Raw genomic sequence first — 25,050 nt, 5'->3', positions numbered from 1 at the left:
GGATTTTTGCATCTATATTCATCAGCGATATTGTTCTGTAATTTTCTTTTTTTGTAGTATCTTTGTCTGCTTTTGGTATCAGGTGATGGTGGCCTCATAGAATGAGTTTGGGAGCGTTCCTTCCTCTGCAAGTTTTGGAAGAGTTTGAGAAGGATGGGTGTTAGCTCTTTTCTAAATATTTGGTAGAATTCCCCTGTGAAGCCATCTGGTCCTGGACTTTTGTTTTTTGGAAGATTTTTAATCACAGTTTGAATTTCATTACTTGTGATTGGTCTGTTCATATTTTCTATTTCTTCCTGGTTCAGTCTTGAAAGGTTATACCTGTGTAAGAATTTGTCCATTTCTTCCAGGTTGTCCATTTTATTGGCCTGGAGTTGCTTGTAGTAGTCTCTTAGGATGCTTTGTATTTCTGCGGTGTCTGTTGTAATTTCTCCTTTTTCATTTCTAATTTTATTGATTTGAGTCCTCTCCCTCTTTTTCTTCATGAGTCTGGCTAACGGTTTATCAATTTCGTTTATTTTCTCAAAGAACCAGCTTTTACTTTTATTGATCTTTGCTATTGTTTTCTTTGTTTCTATTTCATTTATTTGTGCTCTGATCTTTATGATTTCTTTCCTTCTGCTAACTTTGGGTTTTGTTTGTTCTTCTTTCTCTAGTTCCTTTAGGTGTAAGGTTAGATTGTTTATTTGAGATGTTTCTTATTTCTTGACTTAGGCTTGTATAGCTATAAACTTCCCTCTTAGAACTGCTTTTGCTGCACCCCATAGGTTTTGGATCATTGTGTTTTCACTGTCATTTGTCTGTAGGTATTTTTTGATTTCCTCTTTGATTTCTTCAGTGATCTTTTGGTTATTTAGTAACGTATAGTTTAGCCTCCATGTGTTTGTACTTTTTACGTTCTTTTCCCTCTAATTCATTTCTAATCTCAAGCATTGTGGTCAGAAAAGATGCTTGATATGCTTTCAATTTTTTTTAATTTACTGAGGTTTGATTTGTGACCCAAGATGTGATCTATCCTGGAGAATGTTCCGTGCGCACTTGAGAAGAAAGTGTAATCTGCTGTTTTTGGCTGGAATGTCCTATAAATATCAATTAAATCTATCTGGTCTATTGTGTCATTTAAAGCTTGTGTTTCCTTATCAATTTTCTGTTTGGATGATCTGTCCATTGGTATAAGTGAGGTGTTAAAGTCCCACACTATTATTGTGTTACTGTCAATTTCCTCTTTTATAGCTGCTAGCAGTTGCCTTATGTATTGAGGTACTCTTATGTCGTGTGCATATATATTTATAATTGTTATATCTTCTTCTTGGTTTGATCCCTTGATCATTATGTAGTATCCTTGCTTGTCTCTTGTAACATTGTTTAGTTTAAAGTCTATTTTATCTGATAATGAGTATAGCTACCTCAGCTTTCTTTTGATTTCCATTTGCATGGAATATCTTTTTCCATCCCCTCACTTTTAGTCTGTATATGTCCCTAGGTCTGAAGTGGGTCTCTTGTAGACAGCATATATATGGGTCTTGTTTTTGTATCCATTCAGCAAGCCTGTGTCTTTTGGTTGGAGCATTTAATCCATTCATGTTTAAGGTAATTATTGTTATGTATGTTCCTATGACCGTTTTCTTAATTATTTTGGGGTTGTTTTTGTAGGTCCTTTTCTTCTCTTGTGTTTCCCACAAAGAATTTCCTTTCGCATTTGTTGTAGAGCTGGTTTGGTGGTGCTGAATTCTCTTAGCTTTTGCTTGTCTGTAAAGCTTTTGATTTCTCCTTCGAATCTGAATGAGATCCTTGCCAGATAGAGTAATCTTGGTTGTAGGTTTTTCCCTTTCATCACTTTAAGTATATCATGCCACTCCCTCCTGGCTTGTAGAGTTTCTGCTGGGAAATCACCTGTTAACCTTATGGGAATTCCCTTGTATGTTATTTGTCGTTTTTCCCTCGCTGCTTTCAATAATTTTTCTTTGTCTTTAATTTTTGCCAATTTGATTAATATGTGTCTCGGCCTGTTTTTCCTTGCATTTATCCTGTATGGGACTCACTGTGCTTCCTGGACTTGGGTGCCTATTTCCTTTCCCATGTTATGGAAGTTTTTGACTATTATCTCTTCAAATATTTTCTCTAGTCCTTTCTCTCTTCTCCTTCTGGGACCGCTATAATGTGAATGTTGTTGCATTTAATGTTGTCCCAGAGGTCTCTTAGGCTGTCTTCATTTCTTTTCATTCTTTTTTTCTTTATTCTGTTCCACAGCAGTGAATCCCACCATTCTGTCTTCCAGGTCACTTATCCGTTCTTCTGCCTCAGTTATTCTGCTATTGATTCCTTCTAGTGTAGTTATCGTTTCAGTTATTGTATTGTTCATCTCTGTTTGTTCTTTAATTCGTCTAGATCTTTGTTAAACATTTCTTGCATCTTCTCGATCTTTGCCTCCATCCTTTTTCTGAGGTCCTGGATCATCTTCACTATCATTATTCTGAATTCTTTTTCTGGAAGGTTGCCTATCTCCACTTCATTTAGTTGTTTTTCTGGGGGTTTATCTTGTTCCTTCATCTAGTACATAGCACTCTGCCTTTTCATCTTGTCTATCTTTCTATGAATGTGGTTTTTCTTCCACAGGCTGCAGGATTGTAATTCTTCTTGCTTCTGCTGTCTGCCCTCTGGTGGATGAGGCTATCTAAGAGGCCTGTGTAAGTTTCCTGATGGGAGGGACTGGTGGTGGGTAGAGCTGACTGTTGCTCTGGTGGGCAGAGCTCAGTAAGAGGCATCTTTTTTGTGGCTGGGAAATATTATGATTCCTTGAGAAGAGTGTGCAAGTGGTTCTCTAAACTGGTTGTATATTAACTCATCTGAATCACCAAAAAGCCTAAAAGAGATGTTTTCTCTTGGTCCTATCCCAGGTCAGAATTTCTTGCTGAGAATCAGTTATAAAGTGTTCAAAAGGATTCTACTGTAGGCATCCTGCCCCCTCCATACTATAGTTCCATGAACTTCTTTGAGATCAGAATACATACTCAAATGATTTTGTTTCACATCCTTCTTCCTACTCTACTTCATCAAGTTATGCACGTAGTTGAAGCTCACTAAATCTTTATTAAATAATTTCAGCGGATGTTTGATGGGGATGGTGGAAATCAAGGTTTTCTTGATTCTCTAATTTGAATGTTTTATTGTTTTTTTGATCTCCTAGGATGGAAAGAAGAAATTTGACAAGGAGAGTGAAAAATACTATTCTATTCTTGACAAGCATTTAAATTTGTCTGCAAAGAAAAAGGAGTCTCATTTGCAGGAGGTAAGTTTTTCCAGATGAAATGTGGAAAGGGCATTAGCATTGTCCTGTGAAGTCCAAAGTTCGAAAAGTAGACATTATCTCAGAATCTGCTCCTCTTTAATAAAATAATGATAATGAGAATATTTAATTGAGCACTTACTACAGACAGGCACTGTGCTGAGCATTTTACATGCCTTGTGATATTTAATGTTAACAGTTCTAAGAGAAAGATTAGTATTTCCTTCAATAATGAGAAAGAGTGAAACAAGGCTATTTCTTTTTCTTCTTGTTGGGAATATTTTAAATAGCAGGACCTACCAAATTCATGTTATAGCATTTATATTAAGTTAAAAATACCTGTTTTTAAGGTGTTGCATCAGCATTAAGGGGAAAAAAGATACATATACAACTATATGTTTTAAAATCTCCATTATTTTATGTCAATTTTCTGAAAGAACAAGTCAACAGTCAACATTCCTTATATGCATATACTAACATGTACAGTGTATGCATATAAGGAATCCATTTCTTCCTTTTTTCTGAAAATTTCTTCTCATTGGTAGTGTTTCAACTATAATTAGTCAAATCGAATAGTCCTTTTACTGAGGAATAGTGATGGGATATGTTTTTTTTTAAAAAAGGCTCTCTTGTCTTTCATCTTGGCAGCAACTAAATCTTGACACACCATCCATCATTCCCCCAGTGTACAGTGGTGTGTCTCAGAGCTGAGCTGGGAGTTGTTGAGCTAGTCCCCCTACAGCTCATCACTGCTCTCTAGCCCTTCATAGGGAATCTTGTACTGTGCTGAGCCTCCTTTCATCTCTTCTTCCTCTCCTCTCTGTACTTCTAGGGACTGTGGTGGGGAACCTCTTTCAAATGCCTCCTCCTGATCCTCTAGCAAAGCCACCTCCCTTCCTGAACCGTTTTTCAAGTTCAGTCTGGTCCTCTGCCCTCCTTCTTCCTATGCGTCTTTCCCTGACCTCCATATTCAGCCATAAAGCATGCTTGACGAGTTAGAGTTCAAATGCAGTGGAACAGTAGTCCAAAAGGCATGGGAGAGTTGCTTCTGATTCCTTTTTTCTATACTCTTATGTTCCCCTAGAGGGAATTGAATTTCTTCACTTAAAAATGTTTAATGTTGGGGAGTTTTGTTATTTAAATATGTGTTCATTATAATGAATATCTTGTTATTAACACCTGCTGTTAAAATAGGACAATTTAATATACAGCTGTGGGCCTATGGAAAGGTTTTGGGGCTAAAGTGAAATAGAGAAAAATCTGTTATTAAGGAAAATTTTATTTTTAATTTTCATGGACATATTTAATCTTATGAAGTACTATGTTGTTATTTAATATTATGTTCACATATTCCAAACTTCTTAAATGCTCACATATCTCTTTAAACATTGCATTAGAATAAACCTAAGAGAGAATGCGGTATGTAGATGAAGTAGAAAGGGCTCCCCTAACTGTCACCATCATGTACCAAAGGCCATGACCAAGTACCATTTTAAAAATCGACTGTCTCAGAACACTCTTGGACATAAATCACAGCAAGATCTTTTTTGACCCACCTCCTAGAGTAATGAAAATAAAAGCAAAAATAAACAAATGGGACCTAATGAAACTTAAAAGCTTTTGCACAGCAAAGGAAACCATAAACAAGATGAAGAGACAACCCTCAGAATGGGAGAAAATATTTGCAAATGAAACAACTCACAGAAGATTAATTTCCAAAATGTACAAGCAGCTCATGCAACTCAATATCAAAAAAACAAACAACCCAATCCAAAAATGGGTAGAAGACCTAGACACTTCTCCAAAGAAGATACACAGATTGCCAACAAACACATAAAAAAATGCTCAACATCATTAATCATTAGAGAAGTGCAAATCAAAACTACAGTGAGGTATCACCTCACACCAGTCAGAATGGCCATCATCAAAAAATCTATAAACAATTAATGCTGGATAGGGTGTGGAGGAACGGGAACCCTCTTGCACTGTTGGTGGGAATGTAAATTGATACAGCCACTATGGAGAACAGTATGGAGGTTCCTTAAAAGACTAAAAACAGAACTACCATATGACCCAGCAATCCCACTACTGGGCAGATACCTTGAGAAAACCATAATTCAAAAAGAGTCATGTACCACAATGTTCACTGCAGGTCTGTTTACAATAGCCAGGACATGGAAGCAACCTAAGTATCCATTGACAGATGAATGGATAAAGAAGATGTGGCATGTATATACAATGGAATATTACTCAGCCATAAAAAGAAACGAAATGGAGTTACTTGTAGTGAGGTGGATGGACCTAGAGTCTGTCATACAGAGTGAAGTAAGTCAGAAAGAGAAAAACAAATACTGTATGCTAACACAATATATGGAATCTAAAAAAAAAAAAAAAAAAGGTTCTGAAGAACCTAGGGGCAGGGCAGGAATAAAGACGCAGATGTAGAGAATGGACTTGAGGAGAGGGGGATGGGGAAGGGTAAGTTGGGACAAAGTGAGAGAGTAGCATTGACATATATACACTACCAAATGTAAAATAGATAGCTAGTGGGGATCAGCCACATAGCACAGGGAGCTCAGCTTTGTGCTTTGTGACCACCTAGAGGGGTGGGATGGGGGGGTGGGAGGGAGGCGCAAGAGGGAGGAGATATGGGGATATATGTATATGTAGAGCTGATTGACTTTGTTATAAAGCAGAAACTAACACACCATTGTAAAGCAATTATAGTCCAATGAAGATGTTAAAAAAAATTAATCTCCAAAATATACAAACAGCTCATGCAACTCAATATCAAAAAAACAAAAAACCCAATCAGAAAACAGGTGGAAGACCTAAATAGACATTCCTCCAAAGAAGACAAACAGATGGCCAAGAGGCACATGAAAAGATGCTCGACATCACTAATGATTACCGAAATGCAAATCAAAACTACAATGAGGTATCAACTCACACCAGTAAGAATGGCCATCATCAAAAAATCTACAAACAGTAAATGCTGGAGAGGGTGTGGAGAAAAGGGAACCCTCTTGCACTCTTGGTGGGAATGTAAATTGATACAGCCACTATGGAAAACAGTATGGACGTTCCTTAAAAAACTAAAAATAGAACTACCTTATGACCCAGCTACTGGGCATATACCCAGAGAAAACCATAATTCAAAAAGACACATGCACCCCAGTGTTCATAGCAGCACTATTTACAATAGCCAGGACATGGAAGCCACCTAAATGTCCATCAACAGAGGAATGGATAAAGAAGTTGTGGTACGTATATACAATGGAATATTACTCAGCCATAAAAAGGAACAAAATTGGGTCATTTGTAGAGATGTGGATGGACCTAGAGAGTGTCATTCATAGTGAAGTAAGTCAGAAAGAGAAAAACAAATATCATATATTAACTCATATCTGTGGAATCTAGAAAAATGGCATAGATGACCTTATTTGGGAAGCAGAAATGGAGACACAGACGTAGAGAACAAATGTATGGATTCCAAGGGAGAAAAGGGTGGGGTGGGAGGAATTGGGAGGTTGGGATTGACACATATGCACTATTGATACTATATATAAAATAGACAACTGAGGGGAACATACTGTATGGCACAGGGAACTCTACTTAGTGCACTGTGGTGACCTAAATGGGAGGAAAATCCAAAAGAGAGAGGATATATGTGTATGTATGGCCGATTCACTTGGCTGTGCAGTAGAAGCTAACACCACATTGTAAAGCAACTATACTCCAATAAAAATTAATTTAAAAAAAATCAACTGCCTCAAAATCAAGGGTAGTTTTTAGAGTCTCTAAAGGGTTATCAGGTTCTTGGTAACTATGCGAGGCCACCCTTAGATAAGACATTGCTTAAACCATCAAGAAAATGTTAACTTTATCATAACTTTCACGTCCTCTAGAGTTTATGCTTTAATTTTCCCTGACAACCTAGCTCAATATTTAATACTTGTTAGTTGCCCTCAATCCTTTGAGCTATGATAGAATATTCATTCTGGTTTTGTATTTAGTTGGATGCTAGAAAAACATAACACGGTTAGTAACATCCTCCACTTGCCCCACTACACACACACACGCACACGCACACACACACACACACACACACACACACTTTTTTTCCAGGAGGCACAGCCTGCAATAGAATACAACACAGATATTGTGCAGAGAAACTCCTCAGAGCATATAATGTAGTCAAGGAAAAACGTAGCTTGCTTTTTATTTATTCCTCTATCCTTCCAGGAGTCAAACCAGTTATAGGGTGATGCTGCCACACACGTATTTAATTCTGTAACATGGCATTAAAAGTCATCTGTTCCCTTCCAGAGCAGCTCTGGTCCTTCTGTCAGCACCAAGCCTATTAAGTTCTCAGAAAGACCCCTCTGTGCCTTCTCACTGGCACAGCTGACTCTTTGTTCATTTTGCTCATGGAAAATAAGTGACTGCCCATTACCAGGACTGAATTAGGGGTCAGCTTGTGTTGGTAAATCTCCAAGGCCATCAGCTAGATGGACCACTGGAGTAAACAGAATTGGAAACAGACTCATCAAAATTATGGGCTTTACAGTAGATGAAAAGAAGTAATATTTGATATGTGAATGGATAATTTCTTTCTAAGCAAAAAATAAGAGGAAGAGATCATAAAGGAAATGTAGAAAGACCAGAATGCATGAAAGTAATCTATTTTTAAAAAAAATTCAATCAAATTAAAAGGCAAAGTGTTAGGAAATTTATATAATATTTGACACAGGATAACCATCTTTTATATATAAGATGTGTTTGCAAATCAGTGTGAAAAAGATAAAGACTTTAGTGGAAAAAATGGGGTAAGAATATGAAAGGGCACTTCATCAAAGAAGAAATATAAACCATAATGAATATTAAGTTTCAATGTCACATGTATTAAAAAGTACAATTGAATAATTGTAGCAGCATGTTATTTTATTTTCTTAAAATATAATATCCATTGTTAGTGAAGGTATGGGAAACTGAGCATACATTTGCTTTTCTGGTGGGAGTATGAAATCACTCAACTTTTGAGGTAAATTTGACATCATATTTCAATCAATGTTATATGTACAAGATAGTTGAAGTGATTTTATTGATAGAAATTTGCCCTAAAGAAATGATCAGAAATGAGCATAAAAATAAATTGTGTAAATATGTTGATCCAAGAGTTATTCACAGTGCAAATTTTAGAAACATCTGAAATGGCACAAAAGAGTGATTGGGATAAATATACAAATATAGCTTGGCCAAAAATGGAATTGATATGGCTGTGAAAAGTTTTATTTGGAAAATCATTTAAAGACATTTGGAAATATTTTTTGGCCTAAGAGGAAAAAAGAAAAAAAAACAGGATTTAAACCAGAATATACACTATTATTCAGGTTTTTTAAAGTAAGTTTGTGTTTGTGTGCATGTTACACATCAAAATATTGATAGTGGGGCTGCAATTTTTATTTTCTTTACATTTTCCTGTTATAATAATGAACAATGAATAAACTTATAGTAATGAATATGTATTACTTTTATAGTTAGGAAAAAAGTAAAGGGATTCCTTTTAGGAACCCAGAGTTTGGGTTTCCATCTATCACTAAATACACTTTCAAAACGTTCCTCTTCTTCCCACCTCCTGAATGAAGGGAATCCCTCAGGTTCTACCTCATAGCTCTATTCTTATCCTTCAGTTTGTGTCCCTACTAGCTCTGCTCCTTCCATATTGTCTGTAACATCTCGGCAAGTATCTCCACCATCATACCTGACCACCTCTGCACTGTCCACTGACTGGTTACCAGGACTTCCGACTACAACACCTTAGTGACACATGTGAAATCTCACACTTTTTCTCAAATTTGCTTCTCACTTCTTTAATTCTGTTAATGCTGGTATTATTTCTTGTGTCAAAATTATCTTTGACTTTTTTTTTCCCCCTTGCTTCTCACACCGACATCCTTCAACTTCTCTTTCTAGGATATACCAAACACCTTTACCCTTATCAAATAAGAGCTCTCCTTATACTCACATGCATCCAGCTTTACCATTGAGTCAACACATTCTACCGTGTCCTCACTTTAATCTTCTTGAAGTTCACCTCTGATCTTGTCCACACCCTCCTCAAGCTTTTGCATGGTTTATGAGATGTCATGTCATTCTCCCTATTTTGCCTCAATTCTCATTTCTGACTGTTTCAAACCAACACTTTGAATCTATCTACCGAAACATAACTTCTCCTGACTTTATTCCTTCACCGAAACTCTTCTTTTATCTCCATGTACTCTAACCTCGCCATTCTTCATCATCCAGCTTAAATCCTTTCTCCTCTGGGAACGATTCAACAAATATCACCTGAGCCTTTTTCCTCTATTTTGAATTGAGACAGCTTATTGTGGTTAGGGAAGAAGTTAGGTAGAACTATGTGGTTTTCTTATGTAATTAACTTTGTTTCTTACTAGGATGACTTTGCCACATAAGTAACAGCTTATACCTGTTGTTCTGGAATAATTACTACCCCTTTTCAGTTTTAAAAGTTTAGACAATAAATTACATAGTTATTCTACTTCTCCAGTACAAAATACATGACAGTTGCTAGTGGGTATGTGAGTAAGTGTCTGCTACACACTATGAGCTTGAGTACTAAAGGAATTCGTCTGAGGTAAAAGAATGTCTTTCTAAATCTTGTACTGAAGAAAAGAATTAAGCTATTGTATTCTATTAGCACTGTGCATTCTAGACGACCTTTCAAAGCAGATTCGGTATATTGAATTTAGTTGTTGAAGTCTAGGGGAAACCAGGCACAAAATTCCAAGAATCCTCTCCCAGTGGAGACACATAGGACTTAATTCCCCCAGCAATGAGTTGTGACAACATGTGAGAAATGTGGTCTACTAGAAACTCATAGACTGAATGCCCATGGTTTGTTTTGGGGGCTTGTCATATAGGCACCCTCTGCTCATCATGTACCCAAATTCCGGACTCCCAGAAAGAAAGCAGGTGTTCAAAATAAACCATACTGTTTGCACAGTTTCAGCATAGTGAACTACTCTTATCAGTTAGGCTGGTGGGAACCCTCCCAAAATCCACATTCCCATATACCAGCCAAGGGCCAACCTTGTAAGCAGGGCTTTCAGTGGATAGTATTCATGCCTGCTCTGCTAACTTTTTCTGCACAGTTTTGTTGACCAGAAATATTCATTTTAGGCTCTAAGATGTCTCAACATTCTAGTTTGTTACTGTGTGCTAGTTGACGCAAAGACTATCTTTTAAAGTAAATGAAAGCTTCAGAAATAACTTGTGGAATAGACTATTATCTCTGAGACTGAAATTATTCTTGCATCCTTTACACCCAGTGGTGTACTGAAGCTTCCTCTTGGAGAGCTGATTTTTTCATCTCCTTCTCATCACTCGTTCAGTGATGTTGTGTTTGTGATTTGGAACTGGCTATTCTGGGAATATTTTACCACAGAAAACAGCAAATACTGCAAATCAGACACCCTCCCCCACCCACAGGAGAGCCAATTGTTAAACATTTATTAGCATACCACCACCTGTACCCCCTTACCGTTTGTTCTATACATAGTGTGTTCCTCTAAGCAATGGTAAAAAGAAAATATATATGATTTGTGTGGAATAATGACTTTGGGTGGGTGCTGAGAAGCTTCTGGTCCAAATTTCTTACCTGATTTATGTGTTCTTCTCATATATTAGTTTATAAACTTGAAATTCTCAAGTTTAAAAATGCCTACTGAGTTGCTTATAATATTGGGCCATTTTAAATTATATAAATAATTGCATAGCAAGTAGTAAGTATATATAATTATTTTTAAAAGTCTTTCTTTCAAATGAAGTTTTAAGATGCTATGCTAAGCCAGCAAACCTACTTTTATCTTTCTTTAAGCTTTTGTTTGTTAAATTATCATTGTAAAATGGCTACAAAACAATGTCCTATTCCCAAATTGTGGTTGGCAGATACTTGGTATTCCAGAGAGGCCATTCTTTTCATCTGCTTTTAGTAATCTCAGCTGGCAGTGAGGAGTGTGTAGCTGGGCAACGAAAGTAAAATCATGCCTCCCTACTAAACCAAAGTCGGTTGTTTTTTTTTTTTTTTTTTTTTTTTTGGTAGCAATTATCTTGCTCTTTTTTTTTAATTTATTTATTTATTTATTTTTGGCTGTGTTGGCTCTTCGTTTCTGTACGAGGGCTTTCTCTAGTTGTGGCAAGCGGAGGCCACTCTTCATCGCGGTGCACGGGCCTCTCACTATCGCGGCCTCTCTTGTTGCAGAGCACAGGCTCCAGACGCGCAGGCTCAGTAGTTGTGGCTCACGGGCCTGGTTGCTCCATGGCATGTGGGATCTTCCCGGACCAGGGCTTGAACCCGTGTCCCCTGCATTGGCATGCAGATTTTTAACCACTGCGCCACCAGGGAAGCCCCCAAAGTCAGTTTTAAAGACAGCATCCAAGGACGTTGGTGGGCATAGAAGTGGGAAGAGAATGTGCATGGTATTGATGGAGCATGATTCATTGCTTGGAACCTTTGCATTTGGGGCTCTGTTACCAGTATTATCTCTGTAATAGTTTACCTAATATGTGGCTCTGCTGTTTAATATTCTCAGATGATTTTTTTAACATCTTTATTGGAGTATAATTGCATTACAATGGTATGTTAGTTTCTGCTTTATAACACAGTGAATCAGCTATACGTATACATATATCCCTATATCTCCTCCCTCTTGCATCTGCTTCCCATCCTCCCTGTCCCACCCATCTAGGTGGTCACAAAGCACAAAGCTGATCTCCCTGTGCTATGTGGCTGCTTCCCAATAGCTATCTGTTTTACATTTGGTGGTGTATACTACTCAAAGCAATCTACAGATTCAATGCTATCCCTATCAAACTACCAATGGCATTTTTCACAGAACTAGAACCAAAAATTTCACAATTTGTATGGAAACACAAAAGACCCCAAATAGCCAAAGCAATCTTGAGAAAGAAAAATGGAGCTGGAGGAATCAGGCTCCCAGACTTCAGACTATACTACAAAGCTACAGTCATCAGGACAGTGTGGGACTGGAACAAAAACAGAAATATAGATCAATGAAACAGGATAGAAAGCCCAGAGATAAACCCACTCACATATGGTCACCTTATTTTTGATAAAGGAGGCAAGAGTATACAGTGGAGAAAAGACAGCCTCTTCAATAAGTGGTGCTGGGAAAACTGGACATTTACATGTAAAAGAATGAAATTAGAATACTCCCTAACACCATACACAAAAATAATCTCAGATGATTTTTCCTCAATTAAATCCAAACATTATGCAGTTTTCATGATCTTTTATAGTGTGATTCCAGCCTTGCTTCTCCCTCCTTCCTTCCACTTACTTACTCTGAAGGCAAACTCTGTCAGACTCTTTCATGCCTTTTTACTTTATCATGGGAGTGACCTCGTTTTTATCTTTGACTCTTCACAGCCAGTTATTTACCTTAAGATTCAACTCAGAATACCACCATTTTCTCCCAGAATTTGTCTCTTTCTTGTGATTCCCATAGATTTCCATATATTTTTACATACCCCTTTTATAATAATTTTTTAATGAATGTTGTGTGCTTGCTCTGTGTGTGTGTGTGTGTATGTGCATTTTTCTTCCCATTTGAAACACTGTAAGCTCTTGAGGGCAATGACTGTGTTTTCCTAGCCTCTGTATTCCCAAGACATAATAATTGCTATATACAAACTTTTTGAATGACTTAATTTATTTTTAATGATTTTAGAGTAAAACAGGATTTGAGTTCCTCTGTAACAGAACCTTCAGTAATTGCTCCCTGCGTCATGATTTGCCTTTTTTGTGCTTTTTAGGCAGATACACAGATTGACCGAGAGCATCAAAACTTCTATGAGGCATCACTAGAATATGTCTTTAAAATTCAAGAGGTTCAAGAAAAAAAGAAGTTTGAATTTGTCGAACCGGTAAGATTTATTTTCCCTATAAAATAGTAGGTACAGTACATCTCTGAAACAAAATTTGCATTTTTTTCTGTTGAAAATTATGTTTTTTTTTTAAATAAAAGGAGAGAGAGGAGTGGGGGAGGGTGAGTAGGTAGAGCACAGAGCACTTTAGGGCAATGAAACTAATCTATAGGACACTGTAATGGTGGATACATGTTATTCATTATACGTTTGTCAAAACTCATAACACGTACAATACCAAGGGTAAACTGTAATGTAAACTATGAACTTTAATAATAATATGTCAATATTGGGTTATCACTTGTAACCAATGTACCACACTGACGCAAGATGTTAATAATTGGAACTCTGTGTGGGTAGGGGCCAAGGGTGTGTATGTGAACTCTATAATTTCTTTTTTTTTTGAATTTTTAAATTTTATTTATTTATTTTTTATACAGCAGACTCTTATTAGTTATCTGTTTCATACATATTATGAATTCTATAATTTCTGCTCAGTTTTTCTATAAACCTAAAACTGCTCTAAGAATAGCCTATTGATTTAAGAAACCTAAAATTAAAACTTAAGGCATGTATATTACATATACCTAAGGGAATATACCTCACCACTAAAGTGACCCATTTACCAAACCTTTAGTTGAAGGGAGAATAGGTAAGGCTGTATTTCTTCCTTTGTTCCACCCTGCTTCCTTGCAAGGCTGGGACCTGCCTGACTTTCCAGTGAAGTCATTTATTTTCCTAAGTCAGTGTAAAAAGTAATGGATTCCCTAATGTAAACTGCATTATAGAAAAAGAACAGGTGGCTGGTCTTTATAAGCTTGCTTCATTTTCTTAGCATTTTTTTCCCAAGTAATACCCTAATATGTTACAATATTGCCTGAGTAGGCATCTTCATGAGGTATCATCTATGATGAATAAGGGTGAGTTCTATAGCCAAGATAGTGCTCAGTTCCCATGTGATGATGGAGTAGCAATCATAAAATATGTAAGCAATCAAATATATAATTTAAGCCGTACTTTTCTTCCTAGGTCAGTTTATAAAAAATATATTTATAATGGGAAATAAAATACCCTATTCCTATTTTAGTGGAGGTGACACAGAGAAGGGAAGATCCATTTCAAAATATATTTGAAAATTTTATTTCCTGATGAAAGCCCATCAGGGATTCCCTAAAGATGATGAGAAACTGAGACAAGGCAGAGTCTGGGAAGAGTCATCAGCCCCTGCCTGGCTCCCAGCACCTCTGCTTCACTCCTCTCCCTTCAGCCGTAGCCACCTGACTTTCTGCTGGACACTTGGCAAGTTTCTAAGGCGAGCCCTTCAGCTAGAAGGATTTAAGGAACCAGAGGCCACACCACAAGCTCAGGGATTTAACTTTAACCCTGTGTTTGGGATGACAGCCTTGACTCCAAGTTCTTAAACCCCTTAGGGTGAATTGATAACCTCTTATTTAGCAGATGCTTTGAGGATCTGATTAAAAATTTTGGGAAGGCTCTCTGAAACTCATCTGGGGTTCAGGGACAACTGGTCAGCCTAATAAGCCCTAGTCAATGAAGATGACTAATGCTTAAAATTCCTACTCCCCTTCTCATGGAGTAATAAGTTCTGCCTCTGAAGTCTATCATGGTTTTTGAAGCCTCTCTCCTTGCTGGCAAACTTCCTCCTTATGGCCTGCCTCTTGGAATTTCTGAATTTTAGCTCTTTGTTAGAATGCCCCCATTAATTCTGATGGTTTTCCTTCATACTCCTTCATTACCTGTTCCCATTCCCTTCAGATACTGTGCTCATCTTCTCTGCGGTTCTTCCTCGCACCTGGAATTATCCTTTTACATCTGTAGTGCCTCTCTCTCTGGAGAGGTATGCAGGTAGCCTATTTCCCCATCTGAGCCTCTTTTATAGCCCATCCTGTCTGGGAACAGTGAACTAGACCATTCTGTAAGATGACACCAGGTATATAAAGAAAAGGTTGTAAAATTGTTTGCTCATAGGTCACAGAAGGAATGATAAGAATTTATGAATTCCTGTGATAATATAGGAAGAGAAATGGAAATTGTCCTTCAATTGAAATGTGTTTTCTTCTCTCCCTCTACTGTATCCCGAACTGGGACGGTCTGATGATAAGTCTTCTGTAACGCATGCCTTTCTGGTGACACCACAATCAAGGTCAATGTTAAATTTGTCCTTCTTCCAAAATATTTTCCTGGCTGCTGGATTTTTCCTATTAGAATGTCTGGCCAAACCAAATAGTACTGTCAGTTTAGTCTCCTTCTCATTTCCAGCTGCAAAGTCTCATCCACGGGGTTTTACTTAATTTCCACCCCAATGTTGAGAAGAATAGAAACGGGAGCGATAGAACATGGGCATGTTGCTCTTTAGGTTATACATTTACAAATCAATTTGCAGGAAAAAAGCTTTCAAAATTTCAAAAACAAAGCCCGGAGGAGCTATAAACATAAAAGAACATGAGGATACTTTAATATCTTTGCAGGGTTTTTTCTGCAGAAATCCAATTCCTGTTTCATAAAGTTTTATACTGCAGAAATGAAGCAGTCTATGCCAGTTTAGCTGAGATTTATTTAACAAATAAGCATTAGAGTAAAGCAAAATACTTTAGGGATGCAACTAATCTCATACAGATTGTATAATATCAAGTAGAAAATATAAATAGTCCTGGTGATTCCCATTAAATAATATTCTTACTTTATGATGATCATTTGAGATAATTTTACATTGTTTCAATTAATGTCAAGATCCTACGATAGTTGATCTTTGAACAACATGAGTTTAACTTTGTGGATCCCACTTATATTTGGATGTTTTTCAGTAAATACCGCAGTACTACACAATCTGCTGGTTGGTTGAGTCTGAAGATGCAGAACGTACCAAGGCAGGACTGTAAAGTTATATATAGAGTTGCAAAGGTCGTGTGTGTGTGTTTGTGTGTGTGTGTGTGTGTGTGTGTGTGTGTGTGTGTGTAGGCATCCTTAATTACCAAATTGTTTAAGGGTCAATTTGTACTTACAATAAAACTTCTACAGAATATTCAGATGATATTAGGAATAGATGTTCCTACAGTGTCATTATTCTAAGGAGAATCTAGGTCTAATGCAAGGGAAAAAGAGGGGGCATTTATATATTTTTTATAAATTATTTTTGAAGTGTACAGAAAACCAGCTTTTTAAACTCAGTTCTCCATTAGCTTTATGATTTTAATGGCCTTTTTCCCCCTCTGTTTATCTATCATATTTTATTTAGAAAGTGATGGTAGCTAACTCCTGATTTTAGACCCGTACTACCCAGTATGGTAGCAACTACTTGTGTATGTCTATCAAACCCTTGAAATGAGACTAGTGTAGATTAAGATGTGCTCCAAGTGTGAAATAGATACTAGATTGAAAAGGCTTTAGTACAAAAAAATTTTTAAAAAGCATGTGAAATATCATTAAAACCTCTTCTATATTGATTACATGTTGAAATGATAATCTTTTGAATACATTGTATCAAAATATTAAATTTCACTTGATTTAAATTTCTTGTGACTACCAGAAAGTTAAAAATTTCACATTGGTTTGCATTTGTGGTTCACATTATATTTCTGTCCGGTAGTCCTAGCTGCAACCTTTGAGATTTGCCAAAAAGATATTTGAGTTCAGGTCTGTAATGGGGGAAAAGAGATCAGCAAGAGAGAAACATCATCTCCGGACTCTTGACCGTAAGATGCTCCTACTTCTCAGAGTTGCCTGGAGTTTCTGAGAATTTTGAGGGATTAGGAGAAAAAGCTTGAGAAGTAGCTGAACATGAACAACCTACCTAAGAGAGTTTAACCCCAGTGTCTCAGAAGTCTGTTATGGGACATGAAAGTTTGTGGTTCAGAAAACCAAAAGAATCTTTTTATGACAACTCCTTTATGGTTCATTCAGCTGCAGTTGGTGTATGTTTTGATTATAGCCTTTGAGCGTACTTAGTTGGGACTAATGTTTTGTGAGCAACTACTATGTGTCCCATGTTTTCTGTGTTCTCCCACATGAACCCCACCACGGATTTATTATTGGTGGTTGTTATCCTTCCAGATGAGGAAGTTAAGTCACAGAAAGATTATTAGTTGCCTGAGGTCACAAACCTAAAGAGGGGGAGAACCAGGAATCGAGAACCCAAGTCTGAAGTTACAGTTTTATACCACCTACTGCTTTAATGGCTACTTGATTACAAAAATTAGTTCTTCTTAAATAATACTTGCTTTGACCAAATAAAATGGATGACCCTAGAAAACTGGATTGTAAAGCTACTTTGATTCCTTAAAATTAGAAAAAGAAAGTAAGAGATTGACCTTTACTTTGGTAAAGGTACTTGAGTCAGGGCACATACCTGTCCATTCATTCACCTGTTCTTTCATCCTTCTTTCATCATCCTGTTTTAAGTTGTCTCCCCAGGCCACAGGTGACTGGCCACTTTCCATGTAGAGACAGAAAAGTATAATGGCTGAGTGACAATAAGACGGAATTTGGCTTCAGTCTTAATAACTGTGTGAATTTGGCACGCTTGTCAAAGTCTGTGTGCCTCAGGTTTTTATCTGTCAATCAGGGATAAAAATTTGTATGTAGTTCCCAGGATTGTGATGAGTCTCAACCGATGCAGGTAATGCACAGAGTAATTGCCTGGTTCATTATTAACATCAGCAAGGTATCAGCTAGTGTGAGCTCTCACATGGACTGTTATTACTAGATATGAAAACAGTATTGATGAATCATTTATTAGTGTGGCTTCAAAGCCAGAAAAAGCTTTTTCAAAAACACATTTTTAATTTTAACATGCTTCAAAGTATACATCTAAATTCCGTAATAACATTTTCATTTTAGAGTATTTTTTAGCCTTCATTTTAGTCTTTTTGAATTATGTTTAAAATTCATATGATAAATGAAAATAAACTATTAAATATAAACTAAAGCACACTGCTTTTGATCCTCTTCCCTTATTCTGCTGAATTTAATTTTAAATCATTTTCTGAAGAAAATTTCAGGTAATTTAGTTAACATGCTTTAGTTTTTTAACTTATTATATCATGAAGTATACTGTAAAATGCTTTGTGGGTTCTCTAAAAAAGTTTGAATAATGTTGAGACTGAACACCAGCTACTTGCTAAGTTAAAAAAGACTATCAGATAGTATATAGACTTTCGGGTCTTGAAAGTCAAACCTTTTGTGTTCTTTTTCAATATGATTGGTTAGCCTTAATGTAGAAAATTTAATTTAGGGAAAATTAAAGTGAGACTATAAGATAATGTCATTTAAAAAAAAGAAAAACACTGTAGGACTAAAGGTTACATTTGTATCCTGCTGAAAAACCTAAGTGCAATCGTTCTATAAAAATGAAACAATAAAGCTCTCCTCAGCTCGTATATTTTTAAATAAAAACTGTGTTGGTTTTTGGATTTAGTTCTAGATACTGTCATTGAACATCTGAAATTTATAATAGCAGTTAGATAGTGAATAGAATTTTGGGAAAGTAAGAAAAAAGCATTCTATGTGTTTGGCTAACTCATCCCCTTGTACTTCATATATGGGAAAAGAATCTAAAAAAGAGTGGATATATGTATATGTATAACTGATTCACTTTGCTGTATACCTGAAACTAGCACAACATTGTAAATCAACTAAACTCCAATAAATTTTTTAAAATAAATTAAAAAATTAAAAAAAAAGAAACTAACCAACCCTCCCCAAAAAAAAAATCCATCATGTAAAGGCCTGTTCTAAACGTAGCTTCTGCTGGGCTTAGTCATATCAATGGCCACATTACCTTCTTCATTCCCATTTAGTTGAAAAGATAAGTTGACTGTTCTTCCTTGGTTTTGTTCCTTTACCACAGAATTTTACCTCTCCCTACTGCTACTTCATCTGAATTCCATCCCCTTGAGATCTTAGAAATTCTTACCTTCAGGAACTCCAGTGAGACTTTACTGCTGAGGCAGTATATAGCCATGACTTCAAAAAATTTTTGCTTTTTAAATTAATTGAATCTATGTGCATATCTATTCATTCATTCATTTGTTCTCCCATCCTTCTTTCATCACCCTCTTTTAAAAGTTGTCTCCCTAAGCCACAGTCGACTGACCACTTTCCATCCTTGACTCTCCTTTTTTTCTTCAGTTTTCTCATTTATTGGGTTAGATTTTGATACTTTTTCATTTCCATTCGATAAACTCCTCTGAGCGTCCATGCATTAGACTTAAAGCACTCTGTAGTCATTCTGAAGCTGTCCTCTAACATGTTTCTGTTTCCTCCAAGTAAAGAATAGCAAAGACTACAGCAGTAATTTGCAGGTCAGACACCTGTACAGGACGAAAATTGATCCCTTGCCTTTGCCCTACTTTTCCAATCTTCTTAGAGATTTCAGTGGCCAAATGTAAACATCTGTATAAGATTTTGATCTCTTTTAGTACATTGTGGTGCTCTGTGTATAAGTGTTTGTTTTATTTTTTTAAGAAAAACAACCTTATTGGGTTGTATAATAATACACATACCATTCTGTTCACCCAGTTTTAATTCGTTTTTGTCTGTGGTGTGACATTGGTGTCCAACTCTATTCTTTTGCATGTGGCTATCCAGTGGTCCAAGAATTCTTTGTTGAAAAGACTGTTCTTTATCCACTGTATGGTCTTGGCACCCTTGTGGAAAATAAGTTGACCATAGATGTATGGGTTTACTTCTAGAGTCTCAGTTCTCCTCCACTGATTTATATGTCTGTCCTTGTTCCATATCACACTGTGTTGATTATCCCAGTGCTGCTCAGTTTGGACAGCAGTCATCTGGAATTACTGGAATTACTCCAAATTGCTTCGGAGGTCTGCCCCTCACTCCCATGCTAAACCCTGACACCTTTTTCCACTTTGCTATTCACAGTATCACTGGTAACTGTGAGCCCTTAAGGCTTGAAACCTGGTGATTAATGGGCTGGGAAATTATGAATAGCTGTTCCCTTACTGACTTGTAATGGGTTTTGCTAAATGATTATCTATAAAGGCAGTATCAGTTTTTACATTTGGTCAGGTTTTTGGAGTGGAGAAGTCATTTGATTCTAAAGCCCTTGGGAATAATGAAATGCTATATGAGTTTGTCCTGATGATAAAAGCGCCTTTCTTAATATTAAAACCTAATCTGTCTATCTAGTAGTTTGTAGTGATTGTTACTGTTATTTAAAAGTTAAGTTTACTTTAAGGTAAGCTGAGACAGTAGTCTTTTTCCCACCACTCCACCCACTCAGGCACATTGAACAGAGAAAATGACACGTGGGAGATGCAATTCTTAAAGATTGTCAGGCTGTCCTATTAAGTTTCCTTAATTTAACATCATGGAATTTATTGAGGATGAAATGAATGAGTATATATTCAAATTTAAGAAACATTTAACTTTGCTACCATCTAGAGGCAGTTACTTCATACATGCTGTCTTTATTAAACTTTCCCAGATGCTACTTCCAAAGTAGATGTGGAACAAAAGTAAAAGATAGGTGGTTCTTTGTATATAATTTTTCTGTACCTCCCAAAGAATTGTACTGTTCCTAGTGGGTGCTCAGCATGCATTGTGAGATTAAAACATATTTGTTTGCTACTAAATGAATCTGAATTTTACCAGAAATTGCCAATAGGAGATGGATCTCAGGGAATTGGGTGTTTCATGGGAATATTTATTGCAGATAGTCTTAAAGTATCTTCTTTATAAGTTAGATTCTTTGTACTTAGCATGATATTAGAATAGTATCTTTTTTTTATGGCATCCAGTTCCTAATAAGACAGTTTAATTGAGGGCTAATTATAGACATTAAAAAATTAAACAATACTCCTTCCAACAACTTCATAAACTATTATTCAGATATTTAGAAGGCCTAAATACTTCAAAAGTATTTTCTTATTTTGTCTCTGAAAATCTCTAAATCTACACATCCAAGCCTCAGGTAAAGGTAATTTTAATCCTATTTTAAGATACAGTTCTTTTTAATTGGGCCACAGTATGTGCAAACTATATGTCTTAAATTATTGGGTAATTTAACAAATATAGCGTACTTTTAGTAAAGGATAAGCTATTGAATTTTAGTTTTGATAATAATTATTGATGTAAAATTGACAGTGTAAAATAGTTCTAAAATTTGCAAACAATACATTTTGACACATTATCAGGAACTGTTGAACAAGTGAAGGAAATTCTTTAAAATATAACAACTTAAAACCAATTTGAAAGTATATGCTTTCCAAAACGAACATAATTTTGTAAGAAGTTGACTTGTTATAGGAAGAAGAGCGTTAGGTCATTGTAGAATCAGTATTTAACTGTTGGAAATCATAATACACATACATACCAGTTGATGCTTAGCTGAATCCTCCTTCTTCCCCAGACAGAGGAAATGATGGGATGTTATTCACATATGAAAATGGTTTCAAATTGTGTTTCTTCCTTAATTTAAAATAATAGTTTACAGACATATTATGCTATTTGAATTAGAAAAACATTAGCCACTTCTCAAAAATATTTTCTAACTTTATTGTAGGAAGAAGTTGTGGATGAGATTGAATTGGTGGACATGTCTGTGGAATAAAATCCCAGTGAATTAAATGAAAAAATTTAAGTAAATTATTTTTCAGTTATAACATTTCATATAAACAACTGTGTCCTGTAACTCTATGGAGAGCTGCTCTTGCTTTACAAATAAGAACATCATAAATAAGCGCATCTGAATTTGGGATTAGAAGGCTAGGATCATAGAAATTGTGCTTTTCTAAAGGAGATTTTACTGTAGCTCTTACATGAAAGATCTGTATCTAGCACCATGTTTTTGCTCAGTTCTTCCCTCTGTTTTGAGTTCTTCCTGCTGCTTAAGTGTTGTCTGTTTAATACCCAAACCAGTACTGCCACCTTGTGATATTTTTCTTAATTTCATCTGGCCATCCTTATTCCTTTCCTTGGGTACTTTTATCTCTAATTTACTGGTTTAGTCTTCCTCACATCTGCACATGTTTGACCTCCCTATTTTGGTTAGAATCTCTTCTATGTTCCTTTGGTCTTTATCCCCATTAATATTCTCTCCTGGATATTTCGTCAGTGCATTGGAAGATTAGAGTACTTGACTTGACACCTGTCCATGACAAGACTTAAATATTAAATCACGTCTACCAAAAAGAAAAATTTAACTTCCATGTCTTCTGTTTCACATCCATAATTCTAGTGCCTACTTAGGTAAGGAGATTCAAAATTTGTTAGCTTGAGAGATTAGAATGAAATATAATTTCTCTAATTTATTATATTTGATCATCATTTTTAAAAAACACGTTTTCATGGTTTCTTTTGTATCTCTTTATTTTTGCAGCTTTTGTCATTCCTTCAGGGTTTATTTACTTTTTACCACGAGGGATATGAACTCGCCCAGGAATTTGCACCATATAAACAACAGCTGCAGTTCAACTTGCAGAATGTAAGACTATACCTGTTCTCACTGCCTCTCCTTAGTGAATAAGATGATCCCAGGGCAACTGAGTTATGACCAAATTGAACCTTGGAATCTTTTAAAAACTTATCTAAGTACAAAAAAAGCTCACTCACTTAGAAAAACCACTTAATAAATTTACTATTTTTTTTTATAATTGCTGGTTGAAAGTATGCCAGGAAAGAGTAAATCTTATTAAACTCTTTAAAGTTAGAAGAATATATACTGGCAAATTTCATAAAAATAAAAATGTCTGAGGTACAGAAACATTGGAAGCATTTGCCTTTATCTAGTGTTTTCATTATTTTACTGGGTGACCTTAGGCAAGTTGTATTTCCTGAGAGGGCAGAATTTCTATATTTGTGAAATGAACAGGTGGACTTTCACACTCTGTCCCTTTCCTCCCTGAAGTTGTACTATTACATAGCTGATATTTAGTGTTTTGTAAAAATAAATTTAAATGTGGGTTTGAAGCATTCATAATAACTGCTTTAAAGCTACAGGGAGAATTATTTACAAACATCCTATCTCTTTCTGTCAGGGTTTATTTTGTAAAGTTCTCCAATCAATCCTTTTAATATCTGATTGCATAGTTAGACAAATTCTGACTTATGTATGCTGAACACCAGTTACACTTCAAAAAAAAGTTAGCCAATCCATTTCTGCTTATCAAATATGACAACAAAATCTTAATTGTTGAGGATTTTGTATAAATTAAAAGTTATTTCTGAAACCCTGTCTAGTACTCTACAGCTAAAATAATTTGTGAAGGTTTCACTTAATTTTCTGTAAAAAGCCTGCCTTTCACTCCTTACCTGATTCTTGCCATTATGAAGATGTTCAGCAAATAGAAATATGGAGTTGGAGTGTCCCATGAGAAATATGTGATTGGATTTATTCCACCTGTGTTTCGAGTTTAGCTTTTTATTTAACTTAGATTTTCTAGCAGAATCGATTTCACATTCAATTCATTCCATTGTTTTTCAATATGGAATGCATTTGGGCTTTTTTAGTAAATATTAAAAGGGAAAATTATAAAATCCAAAGTATTTTATTATTTATTTCCATATTAAATGCAATTACAGTAAGATTCCTGGGATTTGAGAACAGGAGACAGGTAAAGTATTAGAAAAAATTCTGATTCTTATGTTTAAAAGGGAAAAGCGGCAAATTAACTTACTTTGAGATTCAGGTCTTTTAGTAGGGGCCATAACAAAATCTTAAAGTTGGGTGGTGATGATTTTTATGTTTCCAAATGAATATTGTTGAGATAATGTGGCCTGAATACAAAATTGATTTTCATAGAGAAAAGCCTTATGCTTTCTATGTCTTCCCTTAAGTAAACATGCTATGATGTGAATAAGCTATTTCTTACAATAGAAGAAGTTAGAACTTGGAAGCCTGTTCATTTTTATGAGTTAATTTATGCACTGACTTCTTGATAACTATATAAGGATTTCTGAAAAACAAGCTAAGTGATATGTCTTCAGAAAAGTTCTTGGAATAAAAGTGATGAACTTTTTTCTTGGTAAGTGCCACATATATCAAAAGTATGTGGATTTATTTTAATCCCCAAAAGAAATTAAGTCCCTGTGTATCTTCCTTTTTACCTTAGGTATTATGGCATATAGAACTCTATTTAATTAGTATTGTGTATTTGTAAAACTATAAGTTGTCCCCTAGGTAATGTTAAGTGGGAAATTGGATGAAACACACACACACACACACACACACACACACACACACACACACACACACACACACACACACACACACACACACGGAGATTCAAAGAGAAACATGCAGAAGGTCATTCAGCAAAGTTTCACTAAAGTAATTCAAAATTAGAGCCTAGGATTCAACGGAGAGGGTTGTGGATATGGTGAACAGTCCTGAAAGGATCAAGGTTATCCTTGGCACCATTTGCAGTTTTGAAACTTTAGGCTGGAGGTTCCTCAAAACTGATAGAAAACAATGAAGGAAATTGTTATTTCTGTTTACTTAAGACAAGGAATAATTTTGAAAGTACGCGACAAGAGGTAGAGCGGTTGATGCAAAGGATGAAATCTGCCAGTCAAGATTACAGACCACCCAGCCAGTGGACGATGGAAGGCTACCTTTATGTCCAGGAGAAACGTGAGTTGCAAAGACAGAAGTTAATGTCTCTTATGATTAACATTCTGTTTCTGTGAGAAGTGAGTTGGTTAGTTTCTTTTCCTTCAAGTAGGAAGACTGAAATTCCTGACAGCTTTATCCTACTTAGTCTGCTCTGCCAACCACTGCCACCTAAGTGTGGAAGTTCTTCCCCTTTGCACCATCA

The 25,050-nt window shown here is 36.0% G+C and overlaps 1 protein-coding gene across 2 annotated transcripts in view; it reads left to right on the top strand.

Annotated features, from left to right (window-relative positions):
• ARHGAP42 (Rho GTPase activating protein 42) overlaps positions 1-25,050 on the top strand; it is a 284,843-nt gene that overhangs the window by 199,173 nt on the left and 60,620 nt on the right. For both annotated transcript variants that reach the window (XM_060018066.1, XM_060018067.1), the window contains 4 exons: positions 3,188-3,289; positions 13,145-13,255; positions 22,614-22,718; positions 24,737-24,866. In XM_060018066.1, the coding sequence (XP_059874049.1) occupies positions 3,188-3,289; positions 13,145-13,255; positions 22,614-22,718; positions 24,737-24,866 (448 nt within the window). The remainder of the gene's footprint in view (positions 1-3,187; positions 3,290-13,144; positions 13,256-22,613; positions 22,719-24,736; positions 24,867-25,050) is intronic.

This window comes from Delphinus delphis, chromosome 8 (genome assembly GCF_949987515.2).
Source record: "Delphinus delphis chromosome 8, mDelDel1.2, whole genome shotgun sequence".
Taxonomy (NCBI): Eukaryota; Metazoa; Chordata; class Mammalia; order Artiodactyla; family Delphinidae; genus Delphinus; species Delphinus delphis.
This window is presented reverse-complemented; position numbering and strand designations above follow the sequence as displayed.